Source organism: Crinia signifera, chromosome 6 (genome assembly GCF_055691185.1).
Source record: "Crinia signifera chromosome 6, ASM5569118v1, whole genome shotgun sequence".
Taxonomy (NCBI): domain Eukaryota; kingdom Metazoa; phylum Chordata; class Amphibia; order Anura; family Myobatrachidae; genus Crinia; species Crinia signifera.
This window is the reverse complement of record NC_139222.1, coordinates 110,431,864-110,453,391: the sequence shown is the minus strand read 5'-3', so window position 1 is coordinate 110,453,391 and position 21,528 is coordinate 110,431,864. Positions and strand designations below refer to the sequence as shown.

The 21,528-nt window shown below is 40.9% G+C and overlaps 1 protein-coding gene across 2 annotated transcripts in view; it reads left to right on the top strand.

Annotated features, from left to right (window-relative positions):
• Window positions 1–20,605, top strand: part of CDH4 (cadherin 4) — a 724,604-nt gene extending 703,999 nt beyond the window's left edge. For both annotated transcript variants that reach the window (XM_083146826.1, XM_083146825.1), the window contains exons 15-16: window positions 5,742–5,906; window positions 18,763–20,605. In XM_083146826.1, the coding sequence (XP_083002952.1) occupies window positions 5,742–5,906; window positions 18,763–18,969 (372 nt within the window). In that variant the 3' untranslated portion in view covers window positions 18,970–20,605. The remainder of the gene's footprint in view (window positions 1–5,741; window positions 5,907–18,762) is intronic.
• The last annotated feature ends 923 nt before the right edge of the window (window positions 20,606–21,528 follow it).

The following is a 21,528-nucleotide window of genomic DNA, read 5'->3' as shown; positions in this document are numbered from 1 at the left end:
GACCCCTGTAGATGCAGTAGAGATGATGGCGTTTTGGGGTCTGGTGTTTCATATGGGCATAGTAAAAAAGCCACAAATTAGGCAATATTGGAGTACAGATGTTCTGTACAGCACCCCATTTTACCGTATGGCCATGACCCGGACTCGTTTTGAGGCAATCCATAAATTTATACATTACACCGATAATGCACAGTGCCCACCCAGAGATGATCCCACCTTTGACCGGCTATTCAAAGTCAGGCCGGTCATTGATTATTTCAGTGCCAAATTTGCAGAGCTATACATCCCTGAAAAATTTATTTGTATTGACGAGTCCCTTATACATTTTAAAGGAAGGGTTAAATTCCGCCAGTACCTTCCCAGTAAGAGGGCAAGGTATGGCATAAAAATGTATAAGCTGTGTGAAAGCACCACAGGGTACACCCACAGGTTTAGGGTATATGAAGGGAAGGATTCAAGAATTGAACCGCCAGAATGCCCCCCCTCCCTCGTAGGTGTTAGTGGCAAAATTGTCTGGGATTTAGTGCACCCCTTCCTGGATAAGGGTTATCACCTCTATGTGGATAACTTTTACACCAGCATCCCCCTGTTTAAGGCCCTTGGTTCAAGAGGTACAGCAGCTTGCGGTACTGTGCGCAAGAACCAAAGAGGCCTCCCCAAAACACACATTGCCCAAGTAATGAGAAGGGGTGAAAGCAGGGGAATATGCACCGAAAATATGTTGTTGGTCAAATATAAGGACAAGAGGGATGTCCTTATACTGACAACAATTCATGGAGACAGTACCACCTCCATCCCTGTACGAGGTACCAGTACCCACACCTCCAAACCAAATTGTATCCTAGATTACAATAAGTACATGGGCGGAGTGGATCTTTCAGATCAGGTACTGAAGCCGTACAGTGCCCTGCGGAAAACAAATATCTGGTACAAGAAGGTGGCCGTGTATATCATCCAGATGGCACTGTATAACGCTTACGTGCTATTCCGTTCTACCGGCCAGAGGGGGACATTTATGCACTTTCAAGAGGAAGTCATAAAGGGCCTAATATTTGGGAACCAGCAGGCAGAGGGCCCCAGTACTTCTAGTACTGGCCCCCGTATTGTACCAGGGCAGCATTTTCCCAACGAAATCCCCTCCACTGCAAGAAAGGGAAGGACACAAAAAAGGTGCAAAGTTTGCTATAAAAAGGGAATAAGAAAGGAAACTATTTTCCACTGTGAAACTTGCCCCGACAAACCCGGCCTATGTATAAAGGAGTGTTTCAAAATATACCACACATCGATGGATTACTAGGTTCATCATTTCACCGTGCATCGGGGGTCTTGCTAATGCCACATAGCACCCACCATTCATTCCACCAGAATCTGAGCTGCAAAATCCAAAAATCACTCCTTCCCTTCTGAGTCCTTCCATGCACCCAACTGGTATTTTTTGGTCACATGTGAGGCATTGCCGTACTCTGGAGAAATGGGGGCACAGATTTTGGGGTGCTTTGTCTCCTTCATTCCTTGTGAAAATGAAAAATTTTGAGCCAGAACTGCATTTTTGTGTAAAAAAAATGTAATTTTTCATTGTCACAGCCCAGTTGTACCAAAATTGGTGAAACCCCTGGGGGTTTGAAATGTACACTATACCCCTAGATGAATTCCCTGAGGGGTGTAGTTTGCAAAATGGGGTCACTTGTGGGGGGGTTCCACTGTATTGGTAATGCAACATAGCACCCACCATTCATTCCACCAAAATCTGTGCTGCCAAATCCAAAAATCACTCCTTCCCTTCTGAGTCCTGCCATGCGCCCCACTGGTATTTTTTGGTCACATGTGAGGCATTGCCGTACTCGGGAGAAATTGGGGCACAGATTTTGGGGTGCTTTGTCTCCTTCATTCCTTGTGAAAATGAAAAATTTTGAGCCAGAACTGCATGTTTGTGTAAAAAAATGTAATTTTCCATTTTCACATCCCAGTTGTACCAAAATTGGTGAAACCCCTGGGGGTTTGAAATGTACACTATACCCCTAGATGAATTCCCTGAGGGGTGTACTTTGCAAAATGGGGTGACTTGTGGGGGGGTTCCACTGTATTGGTGCTTTGGGAGTCTTGCTAATGCAACATGGCACCCACCATTCATTCCACCAAAATCTGTGCTGCCAAATCCAAAAATCACTCCTTCCCTTCTGAGTCCTGCCATGCGCCCCACTGGTATTTTTTGGTCACATGTGAGGCATTGCCGTACTCGGGAGAAATTGGGGCACAGATTTTGGGGTGCTTTGTCTCCTTCATTCCTTGTGAAAATGAAAAATTTTGAGCCAGAACTGCATGTTTGTGTAAAAAAATGTAATTTTCCATTTTCACATCCCAGTTGTACCAAAATTGGTGAAACCCCTGGGGGTTTGAAATGTACACTATACCCCTAGATGAATTCCCTGAGGGGTGTACTTTGCAAAATGGGGTGACTTGTGGGGGGGTTCCACTGTATTGGTGCTTTGGGAGTCTTGCTAATGCAACATGGCACCCACCATTCATTCCACCAAAATCTGTGCTGCCAAATCCAAAAATCACTCCTTCCCTTCTGAGTCCTGCCATGCGCCCCACTGGTATTTTTTGGTCACATGTGAGGCATTGCCGTACTCGGGAGAAATTGGGGCACAGATTTTGGGGTGCTTTGTCTCCTTCATTCCTTGTGAAAATGAAAAATTTTGAGCCAGAACTGCATGTTTGTGTAAAAAAATGTAATTTTCCATTTTCACATCCCAGTTGTACCAAAATTGGTGAAACCCCTGGGGGTTTGAAATGTACACTATACCCCTAGATGAATTCCCTGAGGGGTGTACTTTGCAAAATGGGGTGACTTGTGGGGGGGTTCCACTGTATTGGTGCTTTGGGAGTCTTGCTAATGCAACATGGCACCCACCATTCATTCCACCAAAATCTGTGCTGCCAAATCCAAAAATCACTCCTTCCCTTCTGAGTCCTGCCATGCGCCCCACTGGTATTTTTTGGTCACATGTGAGGCATTGCCGTACTCGGGAGAAATTGGGGCACAGATTTTGGGGTGCTTTGTCTCCTTCATTCCTTGTGAAAATGAAAAATTTTGAGCCAGAACTGCATGTTTGTGTAAAAAAATGTAATTTTCCATTTTCACATCCCAGTTGTACCAAAATTGGTGAAACCCCTGGGGGTTTGAAATGTACACTATACCCCTAGATGAATTCCCTGAGGGGTGTACTTTGCAAAATGGGGTGACTTGTGGGGGGGTTCCACTGTATTGGTGCTTTGGGAGTCTTGCTAATGCAACATGGCACCCACCATTCATTCCACCAAAATCTGTGCTGCCAAATCCAAAAATCACTCCTTCCCTTCTGAGTCCTGCCATGCGCCCCACTGGTATTTTTTGGTCACATGTGAGGCATTGCCGTACTCGGGAGAAATTGGGGCACAGATTTTGGGGTGCTTTGTCTCCTTCATTCCTTGTGAAAATGAAAAATTTTGAGCCAGAACTGCATGTTTGTGTAAAAAAATGTAATTTTCCATTTTCACATCCCAGTTGTACCAAAATTGGTGAAACCCCTGGGGGTTTGAAATGTACACTATACCCCTAGATGAATTCCCTGAGGGGTGTACTTTGCAAAATGGGGTGACTTGTGGGGGGGTTCCACTGTATTGGTGCAACATAGCACCCACCATTCATTCCACCAAAATCTGTGCTGCAAAATCCAAAAATCACTCCTTCCCTTCTGAGTCCTGCCATGCACCCAACTGGTATTTTTTGGTCACATGTGAGGCATTTCCGTACTCGGGAGAAATTGGGGCACAGATTTTGGGGTGCTTTGTCTCCTTCATTCCTTGTGAAAATAAAAAATTTTGAGCCATAACTGCATGTTTGTGTAAAAAAATGTAATTTTCCATTTTCACATCCCAGTTGTATCAAAATTGGTGAAACCCCTGGGGGTTTGAAATGTACACTATACCCCTAGATGAATTCCCTGAGGGGTGTACTTTGCAAAATGGGGTGACTTGTGGGGGGGTTCCACTGTATTGGTGCTTTGGGAGTCTTGCTAATGCAACATGGCACCCACCATTCATTCCACCAAAATCTGTGCTGCCAAATCCAAAAATCACTCCTTCCCTTCTGAGTCCTGCTATGCGCCCCACTGGTATTTTTTGGTCACATGTGAGGCATTGCCGTACTCGGGAGAAATTGGGGCACAGATTTTGGGGTGCTTTGTCTCCTTCATTCCTTGTGAAAATGAAAAATTTTGAGCCAGAACTGCATGTTTGTGTAAAAAAATGTAATTTTCCATTTTCACATCCCAGTTGTACCAAAATTGGTGAAACCCCTGGGGGTTTGAAATGTACACTATACCCCTAGATGAATTCCCTGAGGGGTGTAGATTGCAAAATGGGGTGACTTGTGGGGAAGGTTCCTAACTTTTAGCACTTATGGTGCCTAGAAACCTACATGGTGCCTAAAAAAAAATCTCATAAAAAGGAGGCTCCAAAATCAAGTAGGTGCTCCTTCTATTATGAAGCCTGTGGTTTGGTCAACGTGCACACTAGGGCCACATATAGGATATTTTTGAAAACACAAGAATTGGGGGAATCAATTTTTAGTCACATTTCTCTAGTAAAATCTACTGTATTTGTTAGAAAAATGTATTAAAATTGAAACTCTGCAAAAAAAAAGAAATTTTGAAATTTCACCTACACTTTGTTTTAATTCCTGTGAAACACCTAAAGGGTTAACAAACTTCCAAAATGCTGTTTTGAATACTGTGAGGGGTGCAGTTTTTGAAATGGCATCATTTATGGGGGTGTCTCACATACAAGTCCCTCAAAGTCACATCAGAACTGAACTGGTCCCTAAAAAAATCAGTGTTTGAAATTTTCTTGAAAATTTGAGAATTTGCTAGTCATATTTGAAGCCTCCTAGTGTCCAAAAAAATGAAAAGGGGGTTGAAATAATGATGGCAACATAAAGTAGACATATGGTCTATGTTAGTTATTAACTATTTTGAGTGGTATGATTATTTGTCTCACAAGCAGAAAATTTAACATTTTGCATATTGCTAAATTTTCCATTTTTTCACGATATTTTGGTATTTTTCACAAAAAAACACAGACTGTATCGACCAAAATTTACCACTAACTTGAAGTACAATGTGTCACGAGAAAACAATCTCAAAATCACTGGGATAAGTAAAAGCAAAAAAAAGTTATCCCCACTTAAGTGAGACATGTCAGATTTGAAAAAAAGGGCTCTGTCATGAAGGCACAAACTGGCTCTGTCATGAAGGGGTTAAAGGTGTTGGGGGAAATTTACTAAAATTGGAGTTTCAGATGGGATGTTGCTATGGGCAACCAATCAGATACTATCTTTTATCTTCTAGAAGGCGCTAAATAAATAAGACGTAGATACTGTTTGGTTGCCAGTGGTCGTTGTGAGCAATGCTGTCATTTTTAACAGATATTTAACGGATTTCATACAGTAACGTCGGAACTCAAAGGGTTAAACGAGCATTATTAAAAAACCATCCCCAACAATTGGCAAAATAAAGACAAGAAGCCATAATTATATATAATTCTATAAACAGTGTGCATACATGTATGTGGCTTTTAGAATATCTCTATTTCCGTCCTAAGTCACCTACATATGTGCTGTTTCAAAATGTTCTTTCTCTTTTGTTACCGTAGAATAAAGTTGGCTTTTTTTTTTTGTAACATTTTGACTCTCCCAACAGGACTATGACTTAAGCCAGCTGCAGCAGCCAGAGACTCTGGATCATGTTCTGAACAAAGTGGCAGGTGTCAGGCGGGTGGATGAGAGGCCAGTAGGTGCTGAGCCACAGTACCCTATCAGACCTGTACTTCCACACCCTGGGGACATTGGTGACTTTATCAGTGAGGTAACTGTTATATGAGTGTTGTATAGCAAAATAAAGCAGGAATTCTTTCAGGATAATATGTCCAAATTACTGTAGCTAATAGGATCTAAAAAATAAAAACCGTATTTTATTCGTAGTACATTTGGCTCAGGGAACATTCTGGAACCCAATTCCTGATTATGTCATATTTAATGAGAGGTTCAGAAAAAAATAAGTTCCTGCTGAAATACAGCACTGACTGTGGGGAAAACAGAACAGGTGTGGATCATATGGTTGACCAAAAGTTGGTCGCCAGTCATTAGGTCGACACCACTAGGTCGACATACTGACAGGTCGACATGGGGCAAGGTTGACAGGTTGTTAGTTCGACACAAGCATTAGGTCGACATGGGCAAGGTAGACAGTCAAAAGGTCAACATGGGGTTTTTCACTGTTTCTTGACCCGAATGTCGACACAGTCGACATGGGCACTGAAACGTAGCACCGTGTCACCTCGCATGGCTTGCTATGCTTGGCACACTATTTTATTCTCCCACCACGCCCCAGGTAGGGCATGAAATACCGCCTGTCGGCACATGTCGGCTCAAAAAAACAGTGAAAAACCCCATGTCGACCTTTTGACTGTCGACCTTGCCCATGTCAACCTAATGCTTGTGCCGATCTGTCGACTTTCTCCCATGTCGACCTAGGCCCATGTCGACCTTTCAGTATGTTGACCTAGTGGTGTCGACCTAATGACTATTGACCAACCGACCATATCCCAACAGAACATATAGTAATATAAGAACATGGAAGTTGGGCAAAATAAATACAGAGAAGAGCAGACAAAATTGGAGAGAACTGTTCAGTGGTAAAAGGTCCTTTCTGCTCAGATGTGCCAACATTGTAGGGAATAGTTGTTTGAACTACAGCTCCAATCCTTGTTGTGTTAAAATGACACTTTTGTTGTATTACATGTTTAGTTTACCAGCTATATTATTTTAGTCTGTTATGAATTATTCAGATCCTACTGTTTCCTCTGATTTCTTTGAGTTAAATAAAGTGTCTTTAGAACTACCTCAGTGTATGGCGGTTCAGTGGAACCCCACTAGTACACTGTGACCACTGCCAGTCCATTCTGTTTTCAAACATGTCAACTTTATATTTCAAAACTGGAGTAGAGAAGCTACCTGGAAAATAAAAAAGCTAGAATCCCTGTGTGCTAAATAAAACCCCTGACTGGATGATGAGATGGCTGGTGGAGTCAGGTGCTTGATTCTTGCTTCTTGCTTCTACCTTTCACTTTCTCTTCCAACTGGAAAGCACACTGGGGACACTGAGAAAATAAGTATTAAAAAGGGGAGGTTTTCCAAGCTTCATCAATGCCTAAAACATAGGGTAGATATGGAAGAATGGCAAGTCTCCAATATGGCTCCTAAGGGGATAATGCTCCATTCCCTTACCAAGTTGACCACAAGCATCACTACCGTGCATCTTGTTACTGTGTTTGAGTGACATAGTGGTAGGTACACATTTCCCCTTAGTTCCAAGAGTCCTGCAGCCTTTTTCCCCCATAATCAGTGTCATATTAAACCCGGTGAATGTCCCGAGGCAGTTAAAATATCAGGGGGGCCCTCACAAATTACCTCTTAATACGTGTAAAAATATTGCAACCTCCTCACAAATGATATCTTAATATGTGTTCAAATCTCTGGTCCCCCCTTGCAAATTCTCATATATATCGTATATATATTATCATATTATTAAATTTTTAATTTTAACAATCAACAGTCAATGATATGAAAACTGTCATGTGAATCGGATGTCTATGGTTTATGTAATTTAGTGGGGTAATGGGTATATAACATCAATACAGTATTTTCTCTATTTTTCAGTTGAGTTATTTTTTCTATCTTTTGCAAACAATTTAAGAAAGATTGATTGTAATTTTCTTTCAAAATCATATCAATAAATTTTTTAATCTGTTGTCTCAGAGACCCTAAGAAGTCCATTATCTGTCCCATTACCCACATCCAGGATCCAGTAACACTGAGGATATATCTCCTTGTTTCCCAAACTTGGTCCTCAGGTCCCTACACAGCTCAAGTTTTCCAGGTTACCCGGCTGGAGCACTGTGTATCAGTCACATTTTAAAATCCACACTGAAAACCATAAACTGTGTGGGATCTGAGTTTGAAAACTTGTTATATATCTTAATTCTACTCAGCTCCTATCTCCACTTCTTGCCAGTGTGACATTGAGTATGGCTGTACCACCATTTGTTCAATAAACTGTTAGCATAGAGTGTTGTTTCTGCACAGTCAGGACCTCCTCTGGAGTTATGTTCAATCAGTAGTCAAACACTGCAAAGCCCTTTGTGGTATAACGTGTTTATATAATGAAATTGAAACTTAAATGCTGAACAAGAAAAGTGTGTATGAGCAGCCATTACTGCATGCTCCATCCATCCTTTTTAAAGAAAACAAGTATATATAGCACAGACTGTTAACACATATACAACAGCTCCGCCTGCTGTCCCTCCAGTGTAATTACTCATCATTTCTCATGTAATATCTCAACACCCATTCTCAAAAGCTGAGGCTTGATCAACGAGACCTATCTTCCTAGATAGACTGTGATGTCTTCCTCCAGCCAATGGCTTGGTGAGAATGTCTGCAGTCATATCTTCTGTGGGCAGTATTGCAAGTTGAGAAGACCATGTTCCTGTAAATCTCTCAAGAAGTGGTAGTTCACATCAATGTGCTTGGTTCTTGGATTTACATGTTCTGTTTGTGCTAAAGCAAGACATCCCTGATTATCCTAAAAGATATCAGTAGGTTCTACTTGTGCTGACAATTGTCCCAGCAATATTAGCTCTTGACTTGCTTGAGCTGCCGCAACATATTCTGCTTCTGTGGAAGAAAGTGATGCGATTGATTGTTTCCTACTTATCCAACTGATTAGTCCGTCGCCAAATAGAAATAAGTAACCACTTGTGGATTTTCATTCGGTAGAGTCTCCAGCCCAATCTGCACCCACATATCCAATCAGATTACATTGAGGTTCCCTTTAAGTAACGTATTACCCTTGTAAGGCCGTTCCGGTCCATCTGACTTGGTTTGGAGACCTTTCTGCTCAAAATTACTACCGCTGTGCTAATATTAGGTCCAGTACTAGAGGCAATATACAGCGATTTTCCTATTGCTTGTCTGTACTGTTAGCGAAGGTTTGGTATATATGGAAGATTGCGCTATAATTAAGCAGCTCTTATGGGTTAGAGTAGTTTATAGTTTGGAAAAGAGCGCTGAGTGATGTTAAAAAATATGTTAATATATAGATATAGGTGATTGTGTACTTAAGAGTGGTACCTGTAAGGAGAAAAGCTGTTTGTTAGTAAAAATGTTTACACCCTTTTGGGGAGGATTTATGTTGAATAGAAGTTCCAGAATCCTGTCCCTAGCTTACCCTAAAATCCCGCGGCTCGCTTCAGTGGCTGGAGATGTTTAGGTAGGTTGTGACAGGCTGACGTTGGTGTATCGCCCGGCACTGTTGTGGACACGGGAGCCGGGATGCGGAAGTGACTGTGAAACGCAGTTGACGGAAAGACCGTCAGGATGTTCTTTACTGCGTTCCGCACAAGCTGGAGGATCGCGGCTGGGTCCTGGATGTTGTAGACCGATCACTTCAGTTTGTGATGTTTGTAGCGTTGCTCCGCTGCGTGCCGCAATAACCGGAAGTACCTGAAGTCGGCGCCGGCCACCGGAGTGACGAGAGTGGATGTAGGGAAACTTGTTTCTGGATTCTATCGGAGTCCTCTTGCTGGTTCCAACGCATTTCATGCGTCCTGCACACTTTTTTCAAGGAATAAGTGCGCAGGGCGCATGAAACGCGTTGGAACCAGCAAGAGGACTCCGATAGAATCTAGAAACAAGTTTCCCTACATCCACCCTCGTCACTCCGGTGGCCGGCGCCGACTTCAGGTACTTCCGGTTATCGCGGCATGCAGCGGGGCAGCGCTACAAACATCACAAACTGTGACCGGTCTACAACATCCAGGACCCAGCCGCGATCCTCCAGCTTGTGCGGCACGCAGTAAAGAACATCCTGACGGTCTTTCCATCAACTGCGTTTCAAGTCACTTCCGCATCCCGGCTCCCATGTCCACAACAGTGCCGGGCGATACACCAACGTCAGCCTGTCACAACCTACCTAAACATCTCCAGCCACTGAAGCGAGCCGCAGGATTTTAGGGTAAGCAAGGGACAGGATTCTGGAACTTCTATTCAACATAAATCCTCCCCAAAAGGGTGTAAACATTTTTACTAACAAACAGCTTTTCTCCTTACAGGTACCACTCTTAAGTACACAATCACCTATATCTATATATTAACATATTGTCTGTACTGTTGATTGGTACTAGTATACCTTCATTGTACATACTCCTTTATATAGTTCGTTTCCATGGTAGTACTTGCCAGTTTTGCATCTTGCATCCCAAACTCCTCAATTGCTTCTTGTATCTTTTGTTTCTGGCTTAAGATAAAATTGCCATTTTCTTCTCTAGCTGTTTGAATACCTAAAGAGTGCCTTATATTTCCTAGGTCTTTTGTTTTGAAATCCTCATTCATAATCTATAGTTATTTAACTTTATTCCCTTCTCGCTCGAAACATACCACAAGGTCATCCACATATTAATAATAGTTAAATCCATTTATCAGTTATTTTCTTTATGTACACTTGTACAGTATGAGCAGGGGTCTGCTTTGCTTCTCACAAAGGGGGTTATTCTCGTTCACTCTTTCTGACAAATTCCTGCTTAGCTGGACAAAACCATGTGCACTGCAGGGGGGCAGATGTAAATTGTGCATAGAGAATTAGATTTGGGTGAGTTATTTTGTTTCTGTGCAGGGAACATATGGACTGCTTTATTTTTACACTGCAATATAGATCTCACTTTGAAGTAAAACCCCACCTAAATCTTGTTATCTCTGCACAAATAACATCTGCCCCACCTGCAGTGCACATGGTTTTGGCCATCTACTGTAAGAAGGAATTTGTCAGAAAAAGTGAACCAAAATAACCCCCAAAGTCCTTCTGTATGAGTGCTTCATGTATTTTTGTGTTCCACACTCTTGTTTCCTGCTTCAGACCATATATACTCTTTTGGAGGATACTAGGTCTGTGTAAATGACCAGAGACTACTAGGGGGCCGATTCAGACTTCTTCACATATTTTCACGCCAGCTATTATTGATAGACTGCACATGCATATGGGCCAAAATGTGCTTGCACGACGCCTTCCAGCAATGAAATCATTCTAGTTTTTCTATTTGCAAGCCGTTCACAAGGTGATTGACAGGAAGTAGGCTTCTGTGGGTGTTAACTGGCTGTTGAATGGGAGTGCCAAGAAAAACGCTAGGCGTGCCATAAAAAACGCTGGGAGTGACATGGAAAATGCAGGCGTGCCCAAGCGTTTAGGGAAGGGTGTGTGACCTCAGTAACAGACCGGATATGCATGTTTTAGCAGGGGTTAAAATTTGCCATCAGGGGCAGCGAGCCCCTGCGGCATTAAATAGGGTGACGGGGAGGGCCTCCGGAACCCTGCGAATGTGCATCGAATCCTAAACAGGATTCGCTGCACATAGCATAATTTGCCATTGAATTCTGCCCTGTGTCTTTTTTTTTTTTCTTTTATTAAAGAAAGCACTTTCCTGTTTTCTAATTAAATCAAGATTTTATTTCCTTAGAGACAGCTGGCAGAAGTCAGGAATATTAAATGCAGCCATGTTTTCATTACAATAACATATTGTTCTGGATTTTTATCTGTCAGTATATTTCAGTCCCACACAGATTTCTCATGTCAGTAAATTGCTATTAGTCGGAACCTGGCTTTTCCAGTAGCATCCTTTAAGTCATCTGACAATGAGCACTGTTATAGTCACCTGTCCTCCATAAAAAAAAACTATAGCTGATGTAGAGACTGACATTTCCACATATATATTGTGTATATATATATATATATATATATATACTACTGCTGTAGCCTGACTGTGTTTGTGCAAATCCGAGCGTGTGCCACTATTCCATGCATCTATCTTCATCCCGGGCATGCAAAGCTTCAAACGGGCACTGAAAACTCACCTATTCATCAAAGCATACCCTTCCACTGCATAAACCAGATGGTTCTCCGACCCCTTGCCTGTTTACATCCTGCTATCTAACCACCACCCCCCTCGCTTGCACCTCTTGTAATCTGTCTGTCTCCCCTTCCTACTAGATTGTAAGCTCCTCCGAGTAGGGCCCTCTTCCCTCCTGTTGTCAAAGCCCACTTCTCTTCACTTTTCACTCACAGCTCTCCCATACTCAAACACTCAGTGACCATCTTCATACTCATCTCCATCATTGGCCTCAAGCCTCTAGTTGTATGTTGATTGGGTCCTCACTACTTACATTTAAGCTGTAATGTGTATTGAACTGTGGTGCTCTTTATTTGTACTGTATTTTTGTTATTTATTCAATGTTATGCCAAGTTTTGTCTCCCTGTATTGTTCCTTTGTACGGCGCTGCGAAACAGTTGTGGCGCCTTATAAATAAAATTATAATAATAATAATAATAATCCCTGAGTGTGCACACCGGTCATTACATTCGTCATATGGAGTGCCATTCAATGTATATATATTTGTATATAAATTGATCACCAGTATCAGTGTTCTCTGTATCCCCTAGAAGTACACAGCAATGTTGCAATTGCAATTGTAAATAACGAGATTACTTATTTAAGCACACCACGCTTTTACCCTGTCTGGAGACTGCAGCACTGATCAGACTACTTTTCTCAGCCAATCAGGCATCAAACATCTTTCAGATTTTAAATTTTATATTAAATATATGTTATACAAAACACAATAAATCAACAAACAATATTATCAAATGTTAAACCTAGCAGGATAGGTAAAGGAAAATATAAAGAATTAGATATAAGGGAAGAAGTGCTATGGTGTTATATTACATTACTCCTAATACAGAGTTTGCTTTAAACCAGGCATGTCCAACGTTGGCCCTCCAGAAGTTGTGAAAGTACACATCCCAGCATGCTTTGCAATAGTTTAAGCATTCTCTAATAGCAAAACTGTGGCAAAGCATGCTGGGATGTGTAGTTTCACAACATCTGGAGGGCCAACGTTGGACATGCCTGCTTTAAACCTTTCTCTGTTAACATAGTAGGCAACCTGGGATAGGTTCCCCTTACATGGAGCACATACAAGGCACAGTATTGGGAGACTGTGATAGGTTCACCGTCACTTAATCAGACAAAAAAGCAGAGAATGATTTTCTCTTAACCTCTTGAAGTGGGACAGTAGACAGTAAGTTAAAGTGCATCACTAGTATTTTCCTAAACTGTTGTGATAAGACATTAGTGCTGCAAACATAGGCCTCGGATTGGGGTTTCTGTCCCCAAAAGAGGCCCTGTGGTCCCAAGTAAAATATTGTGGGCGAGATATACTAAGCTTTGTAAGTGAAAAATGGAGAGTGATAAACCACCAACCAATTAGCTCCTACATGTCATGTTTTAAACACAGCCTGTGATATGTCAGTTTTATTTAATTTATTTATTAACAGGTTCTTATATAGCGCACACATATTCTGCAGCGCTTTACGCAGAATAATTATGAGCAAAAACACATAATGAATTACAGTACAAGACAGTTTAGGACAAGTACATGGTTAATATGGATAGTTGCATCAGGGGACAGGACACTGAAGCAATCATCAGGGTGGCAGAGGATTATATATTCTAAGAAAGGCACATGAGGAGAGAGGGCCCTGCCCGTGAGAGCTTACATTCTAAAGGGGAGGGTTAGACAGACAGGGGGTGACACAGAAGAAGAAGCATAAACAGAAGGATAGGATGAGAGATGGTCAGGTTTTTCATGCAGGAGGGTGGGAAGAGGTCAGCTTAGTCTTTGCTATTTTAAGTCTAAAAAAGCGCTGGGTCATCAAGAGTAGACAGCAGAAAGACAGTTGGAGATGTGAGTAAGGATAGAGGGAGAGAGATCAGGAAAGGAGCGGTAGATTTCAGTATTATCAGCATAGATGTGATAGTGGAAGTCGAGTGAGCACATAAGCTCACCCAGAGAGGACATGTAGAGATAGAGAAGAAGAGGACCAATAATAAAATGTTGGGGGACACCTACTATCAATGGAAGTGCAGGAGAGGTGAAGTCATTAGAGGTACAGCTGGGTATTTTCAAAACTGACAGTGCAAATACAAGCATTAACAGTGATAGTAAAAGTTGTTTGCAGATGTAAAAATGATGATATTATGGATGAATAGCCAGTTTAAGCAGCCAGGGGTAGTATGGCTGTAAGGATAAAGTGAGCTCACTCAAAGCAGTCTTTGGTTTTCTCAGTTGTTGTTTTCTGTCCTTCTGTTTCACTTCAGTGTATCCCCAGTATAACGCTGCAGTTATATTTAAATTATGCCGCACTTTAAAAATGATGCCCTTCAAAACTATTATGCACACAGCTACACCATGCACACAGCTTGTACGACCCGCAGCCTATGTAGTGATCTTTAAATGCATCTGCACTCATCATACCTCCCAACTGTCACGATTTTAGAGGGACAGTCCCGATTTTCGGGTCCTGTCCCGCTGTCCCACCCGCGGCAGGCATTGTCCCGCTGCGGGGGGGGTGACAGTTGGGAGACCCCCAATCTAGTAGAATAGACGCTGTGCGCATGCGCACAGCGTCTATTCTCGTATGAAAATGAGGTCGCGGCTAATTAGCATAAGCCGCACCCTCATTTGCATACTCCCCGCCTCCTTTTTGGGCGCTCGCGATAGAAGTTGGGAGGTATGACTCATTATTGGACTCTTCCCACCCAATTCCCAACCCCCCTTCTACAAAGAATGGTAATAAAAGTGGCTTACATAAACACCCATGCATTCCAAGATACCATGTATTATTAAGAGTTATAAGATATTCCTTCCTTCACATAGGCAACAGAGATTTGCTATTTAACTTGCAAAATGTAGTTTGTCAATAACACATTTCTGATATCTTAAGCAGTGTGCAGAATGATAAATTACTGAGGCATTTAAACCATACTTGCCTACCTGACCCTCTCTATGAGGGAGACATTTCTTATCAATTATCTAGCTCACCATAGGGGATGGCAATCATACATTACCAGGGAAGTCCAGGAACAGAGCATTTGCTCCCTCATGGAGCGGGTCAGGTAGTATGATTTAAACTCATCCAGCACCTGCGGTGTAATACTCTGCAGCCCTATTCCTTCCTACACACAGGCAAGAGTAGATTTGCCAGAATCTCAGTATAATATTTCCACAAAGGATTTTTACAAATATTTGCGTGTTAGGCATTGGGTGCTGACACAGATTCGTACTCCACAATCTTTACCACCGCCCTCCCCCCCTCCCTATGTGCTTTCTAACTTAAATACTAAAGACCACAAACATGGTATAACTTATTGGTACTCTACACTCCACAGGGTGACACTAAGCCTGTAATCCAAACTAGGTGGGAAACTTAATTAGGAATTTCTTTGTCAGATGAGGAACGTATTTAAAATGTCTAGATGTATAAACCATTCTGAAATGATGTTTAAACTCCTACAGGGCCTCACTCCTGAGAGACTCCACAAGATTTGGCCCGAATCCTCTAAATTTTGTTGGAGGCATTGTGGATCAGTGGGAACACTGGTACACATATTCTGGTCTTGCCCAGTCCTTCAACAACTGTGGACAGAGATCTTTGATTTAATTAAACACATTACTAAAGTAACCTTACCGAGGTCCCCAGAACTTATATTTCTGCATAGATTCCCTCTAGAGCTCCCGAGACATCATATCTATGTTGTGAGACATATTCTCATATTGCACAATATTGGAAGAGACCCAAACACCCCCCCCCCCCCGACTACCCTAGATTATAACAACCATTCTACGTAGCTACGAAATGGAAACCATAGGCTGTAAATACTCCATGTCCCCGAACTCTCCTTTGACTAATTGGCTCCAATGGACTGACTACTAGGCATGTGTGAGGCACAACCTCCTTGATTTGATTAGGTTATTGCAGGTATCTTTGTTCTTCATATCCCATATGGAATTATTAACTGGAATACTATTCTCTTAACATGGTATCATGTTTGCCCTTTATCCTTTTACCTATGTTTTGTTTTGTCTGGTTCTTCCTTCCCCCTTTTGTTTGTTTTATTTTATAGTATTCAATGTGATACTACCATCCAATCTTGTACTTTATGTATTGAAAGCAGACATATTACTATCTGTACTATTGTTTTTGCATATACTCAGTACTGCCTATATGCTTTGTATCCGAAAAAATTCTCAATAAAAATATTTTGTTAAAAAAAAAAAGTAGATTTGCCAGATAAACTTGAAAGGTACTTTTGTGAATTACACAGTTCAGATATTCTGTTCTGTTAACCTAGAAAATTAATATAAATCAGTCCCACAAATCAGATGAAATGCTCTGCAGTGCAGTTCAGATATTCAGTTCTGTTTACCAGTTTGGAGCTGATTGGCTGGTGGTTTATCAATCTCCATTTTATCAATTTTTAAGCTTAGTACATCTGGCCCAGAGTTGTATAATGAGCCGATAATGTTGTTATTTTGAAAGTAAGAGAAAAGGGAGGGGCGCCAGTCGCACAGGACAGATATTATGGATAGTGGACCCCCTATATATGTCCTTTGAGTCTGTAATTAATAACAGATTGGGGGTGTGCGACCAAAGGACATAAGGAGATTCAGAACAAACACAGAAAAAGTAATGTCCTTTAATGTAGGTGCACCAATAAATATTAAAAATTAACTTTTATTAGACAAGGGTTAAGAACTGCAAAAATATTAAAAGACAAACAGTGGTGAAAATCAAACAGTTTTAAAACAAGGGTGGCACCGTCAGCCTGCACACGCTTCACAGATTAGCTTCATCAGGGCTAATGATGAAGCTAATCTGCGAAGTGCATACCAGCTAGTGGTGCGCAGACAGATTAGCACACTGTTACTTTTTGTTATTTTTCATATTAATGCATTTTGATTATGTGTCCACTAGCGGGTTGATCCTGTAGCCCTTGTAAGGGCACAGCCTTCACTCTATACAGCGTATCTCTTTTCTAAGTACCTCCTTCTGAACTGCACAGCACCGTGCCTAGAACTTTAGCATGGGTGACTATACGCAGCACAGGTGCCATTTTCCAGTGTGGTTTCACACAAACAGGCTTGCGGTGGGATACCCTAGGTTGCAGCACTAACTCTAACATTATTGTGCCTTTTGCGCACACTCCATATAGAGGGAACACTTTGGTTTGTCAGCCCAATATTAACCTTGGCCGTTCTGATTCTAGCACTAAGTACGTGCAGAGAGGTGAGCCTTGTTTTATCAATTCGGGCACACAGAGGCATTCATTCTAAAAGGGACTTATGTGACCTATACCTATTACTACTAACACAGGTCTACCTCACTGTAGTACCCCTATTCAGGGTTCATATATTACGCAGTTGAAGAGACACACCTATATTCAACAATAAAGTACTATTCAGTGTGCCTGCCAACCTTGTTTTAAAACTCACAAAGAAAAGAAGTATTCTTACGGGTGCACTGAGGACCAGATAATTTCATACATAAAAATTAACTTTTATTGTTATTTCGTATAAAAAGTCTCATACAAGCGAGACCTAATTTCCTTGATATGGTGAAATATTAAAAATAGATAGTGAATAAAGAGATAATTTATAAATAAATGGTACAACTTCATGAGATATTATACTAGCTAAACACACTTTAAAGGGCTACCTATATTATTGGACGTTTAGGAGAAATATATCTTCTTCACTTTTCAAAAAAGCCACGTTCAGTACGCCTTTCCAATTTATATAGACATGAATTCCATGTGAAAAGGAAATTATTTCCAATTTAAAAAAATAAAAACAGAGCAAGTATTCATTGAGCTCTATGATATAGTACTTTAAAGCACTACAAAGTAAAAAATATTGAAAACATAGACTCATACACACACACATTTGTATTCCTCTCTTTCTTCTTTTTTGAATAAATTTCACGTAGATTTTCATCTCTTTATTCACTATCTATTTTTTAATATTTCACCATATCAAGGAAATCAGGTCTCGCTTGTATGAGACTTTTTATACGAAATAACAATAAAAGTTAATTTTTATGTATGAAATTATTTGGTCCTCAGTGCACCCGTAAGAATACTTCTTTTCTTTGTGGGTGTTTATGTATGTACTTAAGTAGTGGGTAGCACCCTTCAGACCTAGATTGGGGAAGATATCTTTCTCCCCCTTTTAGGAAATTTCTGAGGGTAGAGGATTGTCATTAAAAGAATACTGGTGCGGGAATATTTTCTCTTTGTATGTTCTTGTTTTAAAACTGTTTGATTTTAACCACTGTTTGTCTATTTGTCTTTTAATATTTTCACAGTTTTTAACCCTTGTCTAATAAAAGTTAATATTTATTATTTATTGGTGCACCTACATTAAAGGACATTACTTTTTCTGTGTTTTATTTTTAAAGTAATATGACCATAATTATTAAAAAGTATTTGTGTTGTAATATAAGTATGGATGATTGCACACCTGACATTAGGATATATTCTCAATTGAAGATAAATTCTTGTTATCCATGAAATGTTTGTCACTGTTCAGTATAACCTGCTGGCCACTGCATTCAATATGTTTGTCACGGTTTGACACTGGTTCTAGGACACATCCCCAAATGTCAAGGACGATTACTGTAGGCACATTTTCTTAGGAATTAAAAAAGCATTATAGATTCACTTTTGTCTGCGATACCTGATTACTTACTTATTTTGTGTTTATTTTTATTACAGGGGCTGAGAGCGGCTGACAATGATCCTACAGCGCCACCTTATGATTCTCTTCTGGTTTTCGACTATGAGGGAAGTGGTTCCACCGCTGGGTCTGTTAGTTCTCTTAACTCCTCCAGCTCAGAGGATCAGGACTTTGAGTACTTGAATGATTGGGGTCCTCGCTTCAAAAAACTGGCTGACTTGTACGGTGGTGGAGAGGAGGATTGACGAAACGTCTGCATCTTACTGAAACATAACCTCCTCAGTTGTACACTGGCAGCTTTCATTTTTTTTTATTATTAAACTCCCGACTCCCAGCCCCCTCCTGACTGTGTTCTTTTTAGTGCTAAATTAGGCAAACTTTATTTCTCTGCTTCATTCCAGTTTATTTTGGTAGATATGGAAAGTAAAAAGCTATTATCTTTTTTTATTTATTTTTTATTTCCCTCTGCACCAGGCAAGAAGACTATGACTTTATTGCAAATAATCTTCTTTATATACAATATCGTAGAAAGTTCGACCAAGTCCATTTTAATATTTGTCAATGAATGAGTTTTCCTAAGCGTATTTTGGCAGTGATGTTGCAGACAGGTATTTAATGGCTACTTGGGGGTAGATGTATTATCAGGTATGTTGGATTGTTATTTGTTTGGACCTGTTACACTCATTATCATGGGGAAGTAGGTCTAGACTTCGGCAAGATGCATTATTAAGAGGTTTTCCGATGAGGGAGAGTGTTAATTCACCTGCCCATTACATTTTTCTGTCCCTCTTTCGGATGTAACCACTATAAGTGACCAGCGTTAACATCTATGCTGTACATGCGCTGGTCATTTTCTCCAAGCGGCACCTGCTGTGTTATTGAATGTTTTTTATTATTTCCTTGCATGCACAATCCCTTGCTGACAGACTAGACAACCAGGGACAGTGCTAAGCATGCGGTAATGACAGCAGCTGTCATATATATTTAGTGGCACATCGACGTCTTATCATATTGCATTGATATATTGGTAGAAGTAATTGCAACACCAAATGTGCCAGTTACTGATAAACCCTGTAACACCCCATCATACATCTACCCCTGAGTATAAAGAGGCCCTTGTTTCCTGTTCCAAATAAATGAGAGCACTTATAGTACCATGACAGACAATGGCAGGTATTCAATGCTGTGCGCGAGCGGCGACAGCGAGCAGAGCTTCCTGCTCGCTGTCACCACTCACCCTGTCAGTATTCAATGCAGCCCCCTCATATGCCAATTTCCCCGTGCTCCATTTTTTGAGCGAGGGGGAATTGGCGTATGCGGCTCCAGAAGACAGCGAGACTCGCAGCTAAATACAGCGAGATCGCTGCATTAGCCGCGGGTCTCACTGTTTGGGGGAATCCTTGCCGTCACGTGACGGCGAGGATTTCACCAGAACATTGAATAGAGCGAGCGACCAGCGCAGGGGTTAAACAGCGAGGATCGCTGGTTTTCTGCAATCCTCACTGTTTAACACCCTCGCCGGCCGCATTGAATACCTGCCAATGTATATCTGTCACCTCTACAGTGGAGATTATATATATTTTGGGGGGCTGATCCAATTCATTTTTATCAATTTACTTGGACCAGTGGCATCAGAATGTGACTCATCTTTCCAAACTCCACTATTACATTTTAGGTTTTAAGTATATCCATGCTTAAGCACAGCTAACTTTGATATAAGCATCTGGATATCCTTATAACCTGAACTGTGATGGTCGAGTTTGGGAAACTGTGCATCAGTTCCTTCATTAGTAAATTGATAGTTTCAATATTTATCCAGCCCAAAACTGTTATCTTCAGCTACAGTAGTTGGTGAGGGATGTACTTAAAAAAAAACAAAAATGAAAACAGACACATTTTATGTCATTTTTATATTCTGCCCTGGTCAGTAGTGAAATATAAAAAAATGTGAGGATAAGTAAATTACTTTCACTACTTCTCTTGTGGCTTCCTATTGGGCGCCCTACAGAGATGTTTGCTGGCCAGCAGAGAACTGGTTAATTAACCCCCAACTGGAATGGAGCATTTTTGTCACATTTTTGCTTTTCAAGCATTTCGGCATGTCTGCGTTCCATTATTGCTGCTTCCCGTCCATATACACACACATATATATATATATATATATATATATATATATATATATACACACATACATACATACATACATACATGCATCTGTACATAGGTGAGCAGAAAGGTTTCCTGATGACTTGAGTGTTACACCACTCTTTCGTCTTAACTTGAAAAAAAACTTTTTTTAAAAGCACTGTTTTTACAAACAAAAACAAAATAACCAAAAAAAAAAAAAGGAAAAGAAAAAAAAATGTAGAATCATTAAAAAGAAATATGTTTTTGAAAAGTGCCTTTTCGGTACATTATGTGAGGTGATATAAGTCTCAGGAGACGTTGGAGGAAAGAAGAGACAATGAACGGTGCCCAAACAACAGTGTTTTTAGCCAGATCCTGCTGGAGGGATTTTTCCAGGCAGTGAAAATGAAGCTATCAAATAAGAAATTTCTGTAGCTTTGCTTCTATTAGGCTGTTGGTTTCTTTGGCAGTGAAGGGGTAAAGGCAGATTTACTCAACAACTATTTAGTAAATTCAGTTTAGCATGTCTGAGGAGAAGCACCTGCTACCCGTAGCTGTTCATGTAGTCCAAAATGTACTTATAATGTGCCAATATTTGTGCTATAACAGAGGAATTATGTGATGCAGAACAAAAATCAGTAAAAAAAAAAACTGTATTATGACCGTTGCACCAAAAA